Genomic DNA, 12,467 nt, shown 5'->3' with positions numbered 1-12,467 from the left:
AGAAAGGAGAAGAAGAAGAAGATGGAGAAGAAGGAGAAGAAAAAGAAGAAGAAAAAAAAGAAGGGGAAGAGAGTAACGCAGGTATTTAAGTCACGTGTGTCAGGAAAAGAGTGATAGCATAGGACAATCAACACTGGTGTTGATTGTCAGATAAACAATTATTGCAGCACAACAAAATCACTCATAGCCAAATAGGAACACTTGTCTGGACATAAGTTGATAAGTTCCAGGATGAGTGTGCTGGGTCTCCTGTTGTTAGATGACAGCAATGGCAGGGATTTTGAGAAAAGATGGTGCAAGGAATGTTTGCTGCTCATCAAATGTAACTAAGAAATCATAATGGGAAAGTAGTTGAGAAATTTTACCTAAAAAATGATAAACATTGTATGTGGATTTCAAAAGATTTTTTTGATATGATAATAGTATCATATCATATACCACACAGTATGGTATGATATGTCTGATATTATGTGTATGTCTGGGTACACAGACATACACATAATACTGCCCTAAAGAAATATTATAACTTTTTACATCTATTGATATTTATTTGCTCATCAGTATAACAAATAAATCTTATAAATTAGGAACACATGTGTGCACATTAAAATAGATAATGTACATAGACATAATCTACATCTACGTAAACACTGATGAATATAGAAAACAGGAATCTGTGGGCAAGAAACACGATTAAATATAGAAATTGTTTCCTGGTAATTTATTCCGTGAATACAATACAATACAATACAATACAATTTTATTTAGGTAAGGTACATACATACAATAAATATTTACAAGGATTGTTTAACTTATAGGTATAGCTAGTACATACAATGCCTAAAGCCACTATTACGCAAAGCGTTTCGGGCATAAATCAACAACTGTGGTTCCAAACCAATATTTACTCAGGCCATCTATAGATCAAAACATATCCAATATGTATTCATTGTTTCCTGTTACGTTTTGTTAATTATTTATTTATCATTCTATCAATATAAATTTCGCTACACACTTCCATTCATTTGCAAAATTTAATCTCATCACTCATACGCATCGCCATTCTAGTGAATGAAAAAGAGTTATCTTAATCTCCCTTCATAAAGAAGGTTTCTAATTACCAGTATCGGCTTTGTCATAATTTTCTGTACGCTCATTCACTTGAGCTTATGTCCATTTATGTCCGGTAACTGAGACTGAACTGCACAATCTTCATTACGTGAAGATAATTTTTGCACTTCAGTAAGTGCAAAATAAAGCTGAAGAAAATTATTAGATATCTTGATCAGAAAAGTTTCTAGATATTAATCCCAAATCTTAATTTTATACTTCGAACAGTGTTATATAGATTTTTTTTCGATTTAAAATCACTAGTGTTCTTGAGTAATATCTTTTTCACTTTCATATTTTAAAGTTTTAACATAGACAGCTGCCTTGGGGGGTCTCGTAGCCTGGTGGACAGCTGCATAGACAGCTGCATAGGGGCCTCGTAGCCTGGTGGATAGCGCGCAGGACTCGTAATTCTGTGGCGCGGGTTCGATTCCCGCACGAGGCAGAAACAAATGGGCAAAGTTTCTTTCACCCTGTATGCCCCTGTTACCTAGCAGTAATTAGGTAGCTGGGAGTTAGTCAGCTGTCACGGGCTGCTTCCTGAGGGTGGAGGTCTGGTCGAGGACCGGGCCGCGGGGACACTAAAAAGCCCCGAAATCATCTCAAGATAAACTCTCAAGATAGACTAGCTTTCATATGATATTTCCAGACATTGGGAGCTTCCTATTCGGAGAGACAACAACAAATTTGTTTTACATTCAATAAAAAGGCGATGCGTAGGTGGAAACATTATTCATGTATACAAAATAATGTGTTAAAAATCTCAACTCAAAATAAATTACGAAACAATTAATACAAACGGAATAGGTTTATACACAAGAAAAGGTCATTGTAAATACTGGTTTGTGAATGAAATTGTAGACCTATGGAATTAATTTCCAGTAAAAACAGAGACGTGGGATCAATGTGCAAGATTGTTTCAAGCGCAGGTTAAACAAATATGATTGGCAGTAGCAGGGGGTATAACTTGAAGTCTCGTCCTGCAGTAGCTTCCTTTCTTAGGTACATAAAAAGAAGAAAAAGATAAAGAGAAGGAGAAGCAAATGAAGAAGAATGAAGAAGAGGAAGAAGTAAAAGAATGTGAAGCGTTATTATGTGAGAGAACTTAAGAGAAGAGGCGACATGCACCCACCTGCTTAGTGAGCTGTTCCTCACACAGCTTGTACAACGTGTAGAACTTGCGCGCTAGTGTTATGTTCTCTAGGAAGCCACACGAGGCCAGTTTCACCCTGATGATGATCTGGCGGTCCGGGACCATCATGGCCACGTTCCGGAATTGGATCTTCAGATTTTCTGGCAGGACCTGGCGCCCGTGGTAACCCAGGTTCTGTTGCCGTCGTATGCAAAGCCGAGGGGCAGTTGACGTAGGTGTGAGAAGTACCACCCGTTGTCAACGGCGTTGTTGACGGCGTAGTACAGTTGCAGCAGTCGTAGTTATGATGGTCACAGTTGACGTGACCATCAAACCATTGCAACAGCCGTCAAACCAACGTTGATGTGGTGGAGTCGCCATGTTGCAGGCGTCGCCGTCGATTATTTTGCGGTGAGTAGAGGGTAGGTTGAGGAGGTGATGGGGTGGAGGATAGAACAAGTATGTACATGGTGAGACAGAGATACAACATGAAGGGGGGCCAGCATGCAAAACAGTTAAGTACGCCTTCAACTCGCTAGTCTTCATACAGAAAAAATCTAGACTTCCTTCTTCAGTAATAAAACCTTTACACTACAGGAAAAACGTATTTATAAATGCTAATATATACAAATGCATGCATTTAGTAGTCAAGTAGATGTACAGTAATTTTGTATATGAGTGCGTGTGAGTGTATATACAGATTGACTTAGTATGTACATGAACAGAATACTGCCTCCCTGGGGGTCACATACTGCCTCCCTGGGGGTCACATACTGCCTCCCTGGGGGTCACATACAGCCTCCCTGGGGTCACATACTGCCTCCCTGGGGGTCACGTACTGCCTCCCTGGGGGTCACGTACTGCCTCCCTGGGGGTCACGTACTGCCTCCCTGGGGTCGCATACTGTCACACTGGGGTCACATACTTCCTCACTAGGGTCACATACTGCCACACTGGGGTCACATACTGCCACACTGGGGTCACATACTGCCACACTGGGGTCACATACTTCCTCAGTAGGGTCACATACTGCCACACTGGGGTCACATACTGCCACACTGGGGTCACATACTGGAACACTGGGGTCACATACTGGAACACTGGGGTCACATACTGCCTCACTGGGGTCACATACTGTCACACTGGGGTCACATACTGTCACACTGGGGTCACATACTATCACACTGGGGGTCACATACTGTCACACTGGTGTTACATACTACCACACTGGGGTCACATACTGCCTCACTGGGGGTCAAATACTTCCTCACTGGGGTCACATACTGTCACACTGGTGTTACATACTACCACACTGGGGGGTCACATACTGTCACACTGGGGTTACATACTACCACACTAGGGTCACATACTGCCACACTAGGGTCACATACTGCCTCACTGGGGGTCAAATACTACCTTACTGGGGTCACATACTGCCACACTGGGGTCACATGTTTGCTAGATATTTGCTCAGCATTCAAGAGTTCAATCCCACATTTGGTTATATTCCAGGAAAGCAAAATGTTGTAGCCGATGCTTTTTCTCGACACGTAGCTACAAATTCAGTTAAATTATCCAGCAATAGATGCTACAGTAGTCGAGACGGAACAGAGACAAGACCCCATATGGGCACCCGTCATTACGTTTTTGACTAAGCAAGATACTCGCCCGATTCACAAACCTCCAGCACCATTGAAAGAGTTAGTGATGTTAGACAATTTACTGTGTAGTGTAGTAAAACTAAGGACAGCCCTGAGGAAATGTTGTCAGTTAGTTGTTCCAGCTGTCGTGGTACCAACTGTGTTAAAAATTACCCATGATGCTCCTGCAAGTGCACATCCAGGAAAGGATCGTACACTCCAGCAAGGTCGATTGAAGTACTTTTGGCCAAAAATTGATATATCTTGAGGTTATCTTGAGATGATTTCGGGGCTTTAGTGTCCCCGCGGCCCGGTCCTCGACCAGGCCTCCACCCCCAGGAAGCAGCCCGTCACAGCTGACTAACACCCAGGTACCTATTTACTGCTAGGTAACAGGGACATTCAGGGTGAAAGAAACTTTGCCCATTTGTTTCTGCCTCGTGCGGGAATCGAACCCGCGCCACAGAATTACGAGTCGTGCGCGCTATCCACCAGGCTACGAGGCCCCCCTCTTAAAACAATATTGTAGCAGAGCGTAGTATTGGAGCAGAGAGTGTAGTGATAAGGAGATTGTTCATTATGTTGACAGATGTTTGACCTGCTTACAGCTCAAGGGACATGTAACAGTATCTCACGAGACCATAGTTAGGTAGGACCTCGGCAGGCCACATATATACCGTGTTACTGCCACACTGGAGTCACATATTGCCACACTGGGGTCACATACTGCCACTGGGGTCACATACTGCCACACTGGGGTCACATATTGCCACACTGGGGTCACATACTGCCTCACTGGGGTCACATATTGCCACACTGGGGTCACATATTGCCACACTGGGGTCACATACTGCCACACTGGGGTCACATATTGCCACACTGGGGTCACATACTTCCTCACTGGGGTCACATATTGCCACACTGGGGTCACATACTTCCTCACTGGGGTCAGATATTGGCACACTGGGGTCACATATTGCCACACTGGGGTCACATACTGCCACACTGGGGTCACTGTCTATAAGGAGCGACAATGGTCTCGGATAGCCTTCATGCACAGTATATAATGCCAGATAAAATATGTACACAAAGTCTTAATCATAAGAGATTAAGACTAATATATACAAGAGTATTATTAGAATTAGGTCCAGGGATACGCAAGATGGGAGGCACCCACTCCCGCTATCAGCAGTGACGGTGCCGTCTCAGCAGTGATGTCGCCACTATCAGCAGTGACGCTGCCGCTACAAATAGTAGCGTCGACACTACCAGTAGTAACGTCGCCATTATCAGTAGTGGGGAGGCCGCTACTAGCAGTTTCGTTGCCAATATCAATAGTGATTTTGCCGCTAACAGCAGTGACGTCACCGCTATCAGCGTTAAGTAGTGTAAATTGCGACTACAACCAAGCGTTTTGGCTTTTGTGATACTTCATTTCCATCGCACTTATTTTTTTCTGTGAATCTCAGCGACACTTCATTTTTATGCCACTTCTTTTTTTCCATGAATGTCGATGACACTTCGTTTCTGTCGCACTATTTTTGTTCCGTTAATTTTGGCAACGCTTCATTTTGGTCACATTATTTTTCCATAAACCTCTGTGATACGTAATTCCTGTTGCACTTTTTTGTCCCATGAATCTCAGCGATGCTTCCTTTGCATCGCACTTTTTTTTTATGTGAGTCTTGGCGACTCATAGTTTCCGTCAGACTTTTTTGTTTTGTCAATCTCGGCAATACTTCTTTTCCATCACGCTTGCTTTTCTGTGAATCTCAGTTACACCTTGTTTCCTTTGCAGTTTTTTACCTTTCACCTGAGAAATGTTTCCTTCTGTCACACTTTTCTTTTCCAAGAATCTTGGCAGCACTTCATTTCTGTCAAACTTTTCTCAGTAACTCTCTGGGATGCTTCGTTTCCATTCCACTTTTCTGTTCTGTGAATTTCAGCAAATCTTTGTTTCTGTTTTTTTAACTGATTTTTCTGTGAATCTTGGTGGTGCTTCACCACCGAGAAGTGTGGTCACTGGACCACACTGTCGTGTGGTCCAGTGACTGTGTTAGATCACCAACACTGTCACTGTCGTGTGGTTCAGTGACTGTGTTAGACCACCAACACCGTCACTGTCGTGTGGTTCAGTGACTGTGTTAGACCACCAACACCGTCACTGTCGTGTGGTCCAGTGACTGTGTTAGACCACCAACACCGTCACTGTCGTGTGGTTCAGTGACTGTGTTAGACCACCAACACCGTCACTGTCGTGTGGTCCAGTGACTGTGTTAGTCCACCAACACCGTCACTGTCGTGTGGTTCAGTGACGGTGTTAGACCACCAACACCGTCACTGCCGTGTGGTCCAGTGACGGTGTTAGACCACCATCACTGTCACTGTCGTGTGGTCCAGTGACTGTGTTAGACCACCAACACCGTCACTGTCGTGTGGTTCAGTGACTGTGTTAGACCACCAACACCGTCACTGTCGTGTGGTCCAGTGACTGTGTTAGTCCACCAACACCGTCACTGTCGTGTGGTCCAGTGACGGTGTTAGACCACCAACACCGTCACTGTCGTGTGGTTCAGTGACGGTGTTAGACCACCAACACCGTCACTGTCGTGTAGTTCACTGACTGTCAGTCATCAACAGCTTCGCTTAACACAAGTGTGAACGTTTATACTGTCTGTTATGTGCGTGTTTTTACTAAACGTAGATAGTTGCTTCACTGTTGTCACAGTGAAGCATTATATCTCGTCTTCCCTTTATACAGAAAAATACTCTACTATTTTATGGCGAAAATAAGCTCCTCTTGCTATATCTAAGAATAGGCATCTCTTTAAACCTGAAAATGTTCTCTACTCCCTCAATGATGGAAATAATTTTCCTCTTTTCAACAGAAAATAGTTTCTTCCCTTCAATGATGGAAATATTCTTTCAAGCCTAAAGCTATAAATAAATTGGCCTGTGTAATGTTGTAAATAATCCGCTTCATAATGCTGTAAATAGTTTACAGCAATTTGAAATTCGGAAATTCAATTTGAATTCAATTTGAATTCAATTTGAAATTTGAAATTCAATTTGAAATTTACAGCAATTTGAAACTCTTTGAAATTCTACTTCCTCCTTAATGTTTGAAAATAATGGTTCCTATTTAATATTGGAAATGGTGTGTTGGGTTTAATACTGGAAATACAAGTAAACACCTGCTAACTAAGGTATTTACAAACAACGCGTGTATACACAGCATCAAGGAGGTGACACCTAGCATCCTCGTTAACAAAGCAAAGGTTTATAAATAGGGGCTGTTTACCTGAAAAACACCAAACGCCATTTTCTGTTTGGTAAAAAATATTTTTAATCAGCTACGTCAAACTTAAAATATTGTTCATGTGTCAATATTGAATTAGAACTTCTATGACCAGAACGTTAAAAATTATCATCATTACCATCAAAGCCAAAATTGATTATTCACAAAAAATAACAGGAAAAACTTAAAAAAAAATGAATTAAAGTTCACTATCAATGGAATTTTAAATATGAACAAATATTTTGTTATTCAAGCAACACCAATTATTAAATATTTCACAGAAACCTCTCTATTATTTATACAAATTCATAGTATATATCAGGATGTGGAGCTACGGGCATGATCTGGCAAGCAGCTAGACAAAACATTGAGTGTAGAAGCTTACTACAATACCACAGTGTTTCAGTGAAGGTGATGAAGAGACCCAATACCTGCCGAAGTGTATTATTAAACACAAATGTCGGATGAACCTTTGTCCTTTATCAAGGTGGTGTAAACAGTGTATTGAACCAAGACTGTAAGTGCATGCGTGTACACATCTGGCAGAGCGCCTCACGCGGCGTCCATCAGTAGACGTCGTTATGACTGTGCTCCCCAAGGACTCCCTAATGGATGCCGGAACTTCTGAAGAATGATCAAATGTTCTGGATTCTGGGAAGTGTGGGCCGGGTCCCGTGGGAACGTTACCCCCCCCCCCCCACTCTCAACGCCACAGTGGCTCTGATTATATGATTGAATAAAATTACTTTATATAGCCGTCATTAAGAATATTTCTGCGGTTAATCGGATCCACTTTACTAAAAGATTTGTTGCTCTTAACCTTTTCTATAAAATCTATAATTACCCCTCCTGTTAGGCGTCTCTTTTTTATATTTGAGCTATTATATTGTGATTTCAATTACAGGGTGGAGTTTAATAAAGGAATTGTATATAACAACTATTACGTATGTGATATACAAGATTTTCAATGATTCCTTACATAGGTTCCTGAAGGCTGTTCGGATGTTAGCCAGCCTCGCGTATGCCGCAGACGTAACGTTTTTTTGTGTGCTTCAGGAGACAGGTTTGGTGGGATATCAACTCCTAGATCTTTCTCTCTGTCCGTTTCATGAAGCACTTTATATCTTATTCTATATCCTGTGTCTGGCCAAGAGGCCAGACACAGGATACAGACACCGATACACACTTACACACATGTACACAGAAACACATGCACACAGATACACACATTCTGGCCAGACACCGCCTTAGTTTCATTACTTTGCATTTACTCGTGTTGAACCTTACCAGCCATTTGTTGGACTATTCATTCAGTCTGTCTAGGTCATCTTGTAACCTCGTACTATCATCCTCTGTTTCAATTCTCCTCATAATTTTTGCATCATCAGCAAACATTGAAAGAAACGAGTCTATGCCCTCTGGGAGATCATTTACATGTATCAGAAACAGTATAGGTCTAACTACTGACCCCTGTGGGACTCCACTGGTGTCGTCTCGCCAATCTGAGACCTCACCCCTCACAGTGACTCGCTGTCTTTTGTTGCTTAGGTACTCCCTTATCCAAAGGAGTATCCTCCATTTCACTCCAACCTGCACCTCCATCTTTTTCACTAGCCTCTTGTGTGTTACTGTGTCAAAGGCTTTCTAGCAATCCAAAAATATGCAGTCTGCCTACCACTCTCTTCCTTGCCTGATTTTTGTTGCCTGGTCATAGAACTCAAATAAACCTGTTAAGTATGATTTGCCATCTCTGAACCTATGCTGATGTTATGTTACAAAGTTCTTCCGCTCCAGATGTTCTACTAGCTCTTTTCGCACAATCTTCTCCACCATCTTGCATGGTATGCAAGCTAGGGACACTGGCCTGTAGTTCAGTGCCTCCTTTCTATCCTCCCTTCTTGTATATCGGGACTACATTAGCCGCTTTCCAAGTTCTTGGCAGTCGTCCTGTTGCCAGTCATTTGTTGTACACTATGGAGAGTGGCAGGCACAGTGCATCTGCTCCTTCCCTTAGTATCCATGGGAAGATTTCATCTGGGCCTATAGCCTTTGTCACATCCAACTCTAGAAAAAGCTTCCTTACTTCCCCACTGGTAATCTCAAACTGTTCTAGTGGTTCCTGGTTAACTATTCCCTCTCTTATCTCTGGAACTTCCCCTTGCTCTAAAGTGATGACCTCCTGGAATTTCTTATTCAGTTCCTCGCACACTTCCGTGTCGTCTTCCTCCCCTCTCATTCTTGTTGGTCCCTTGATATGCTGGCTTAGAAAGTTTCTTGTTGCCGCATCCAGCAGCTTAGCTCTCCATGCATCTGGTCCTCCATGCGGGTCTCTGTTCTCCCAATCAATATTCCCGTGGTTGAAATCCCCCATGATTAGTAGTCCAGATCCATTCCCATTAGTGAGAGACGCTGTTCTCTCTATTATGTTAATGGTGGCCATGTTGTTTCTATCATATTCCTGTCTGGGTCTTCTGTCATTTGGTGGTGGGTTATGTATGACTGCGACTACAATTTTTTTACACACGCACACACACACACACACAATACTGTGTGTGTGTGTGTGTAACACTATATCGCCTTGCATGAAAGAAGTATATCGCACTGTTTTCCATTAAAGCATAGTGCAACTGATATTAATACTGTGATATACAGCTGGTATAATCCGTGTATGAGAGTGTGTTACAACAACCAGTAAAGTACTGCGTAGTTTGTAGTCAGTGGAGGTAGTATACCTACTACAGTAGAGCATAATGTTGTGTGTATAGTCAGTTTAGGAGAGAGTTCCTACTACAATCACTAGAGAATAATGTTGTGTGTATAGTCAGTTTAGGAGAGAGTTCCTACTACAATCACTAGAGAATAATGTTGTGTGTATAGTCAGTTTAGGAGAAAGAGTTCCTACTACAATCACTAGAGAATAGTGTAGTGTGTATAGTCAGTTTAGGAGAGAGTTCCTACTACAATCACTAGAGAATAATGTTGTGTGTATAGTCAGTTTAGGAGAAAGAGTTCCTACTACAATCACTAGAGAATTGTGTAGTGTGTATAGTCAGTTTAGGGGAGAGAGAGTCCCTACTACAATCAGTAGAGCATAATGTTGTGTGTATAGTCAGTTTAGGAGAGAGTTCCTACTACAATCACTAGAGAATAATGTTGTGTGTATAGTCAGTTTAGGAGAAAGAGTTCCTACTACAATCACTAGAGAATAATGTTGTGTGTATAGTCAGTTTAGGAGAGAGAGTTCCTACTACAATCACTAGAGAATAGTGTAGTGTGTATAGTCAGTTTAGGAGAAAGAGTTCCTACTACAATCACTAGAGAATAGTGTAGTGTGTATAGTCAGTTTAGGAGAAAGAGTTCCTACTACAATCACTAGAGAATAATGTTGTGTGTATAGTCAGTTTAGGAGAAAGAGTTCCTACTACAATCACTAGAGAATAATGTTGTGTGTATAGTCAGTTTAGGAGAAAGAGTTCCTACTACAATCACTAGAGAATAATATTGTGTGTATAGTCAGTTTAGGAGAAAGAGTTCCTACTACAATCACTAGAGAATAATATTGTGTGTATAGTCAGTTTAGGAGAAAGAGTTCCTACTACAATCACTAGAGAATAATGTTGTGTGTATAGTCAGTTTAGGAGAAAGAGTTCCTACTACAATCACTAGAGAATAATGTTGTGTGTATAGTCAGTTTAGGAGAAAGAGTTCCTACTACAATCACTAGAGAATTGTGTAGTGTGTATAGTCAGTTTAGGGGAGAGAGAGTCCTTACTACAATCAGTAGAGCATAATGTTGTGTGTATAGTCAGTTTAGGAGAAAGAGTTCCTACTACAATCACTAGAGAATAATGTTGTGTGTATAGTCAGTTTAGGAGAAAGAGTTCCTACTACAATCACTAGAGAATAATATTGTGTGTATAGTCAGTTTAGGAGAAAGAGTTCCTACTACAATCACTAGAGAATAATATTGTGTGTATAGTCAGTTTAGGAGAAAGAGTTCCTACTACAATCAGTAGAGCATAATGTTGTGTGTATAGTCAGTTTAGGAGAAAGAGTTCCTACTACAATCACTAGAGAATAATGTTGTGTGTATAGTCAGTTTAGGATAAAGAGTTCCTACTACAATCACTAGAGAATAGTGTAGTGTGTATAGTCAGTTTAGGAGAGAGTTCCTACTACAATCACTAGAGAATAGTGTAGTGTGTATAGTCAGTTTAGGAGAAAGAGTTCCTACTACAATCATAGTGTAGTGTGAATAATGTTGACAGCAACAATGAAGACATTAACAAGTAATATACGAGTGGTAATATACAATAACCTACTGCCAAAAAACAACTATCAATACACAAACAAATATTCTAAAGATGTGGATCTATGGATATAATAACGCAAGCGATGAGAGGAGGGAATCAGCACTACAAACATTAGAAAGGGCTGAGGAAGTAGAGAAAAATGTGGCTTGAATAAAGCAGTGAGAGAACAAGGGAAGTGGTGACGGAGATGGAGGAGTGTTACCTGTTGGCTTCGTGGCTCTATGTTCTGTGAGGTGTGTCAAAGGTATCTTCGTTACAACATCATACAACATTATTATGTCATCAGCCTTCAAGAGTACCAAGTTATTTATTGTATTTATTCACTTTTAGAGCAGTAATATAACAGAAAATGGTACAATCATAAGTCTTTGTCTACGTCAAATTTAAGAGATGCCGGTACTCGGAAGGAATGCTGGAAGCTCTCTATTAATATTGATAATGTTTAAAACACAAACCCAGTAATGTTTATATTTATTGCTGAGAGAGAATATTAAAGGTGCACAGTAGGCACTGATGCCAGTGTACTCAGCAATCCCATGCGGTTTAGCTCATTATTTTTAAACCAAAACCTCAAACTATTGATCAGTTTCCAGCTATAGGTGCGTAAGTCAGCAAGCCGGAGCTCCAATACTATGCTAACACAACGGTATTAAAGTTGGTATTTATAATATATTACGGTGTCATTCAGGGTGTTTTAGTTGCATTATATTTATCTCATGGCTGTCATACGTAAGTTACAGTCGACGCTCACGACACGTGGGTTTGTGTACACGTGCTCACGACACGTGGGTTTGTGTACACGTGCTCACGACACGTGGGTTTGTGTACACGCGCTCACGACACGTGGGTTTGTGTACACACACTCACGACACGTGGGTTTGTGTACACACGCTCACGACACGTGGGTTTGTGTACACGCGCTCACGACACGTGGGTTTGTGTACATGCTCTCACGCCTGCATTGGCGTTTGTTT

The 12,467-nt window shown here is 41.5% G+C and overlaps 1 protein-coding gene across 1 annotated transcript in view; it reads right to left on the bottom strand.

Moving 5' to 3' along the window:
* LOC123769681 (Dynein heavy chain 1) overlaps nt 1–12,467 on the bottom strand; it is a 299,861-nt gene that overhangs the window by 146,566 nt on the left and 140,828 nt on the right. Inside the window, 1 exon segment of the mRNA XM_069308664.1 lies at nt 2,243–2,437. Within this exon segment, the coding sequence (XP_069164765.1) occupies nt 2,243–2,437 (195 nt within the window).

The sequence above is a fragment of the Procambarus clarkii genome, chromosome 63, assembly GCF_040958095.1.
Source record: "Procambarus clarkii isolate CNS0578487 chromosome 63, FALCON_Pclarkii_2.0, whole genome shotgun sequence".
NCBI lineage: Eukaryota > Metazoa > Arthropoda > Malacostraca > Decapoda > Cambaridae > Procambarus > Procambarus clarkii.
This window is presented reverse-complemented; position numbering and strand designations above follow the sequence as displayed.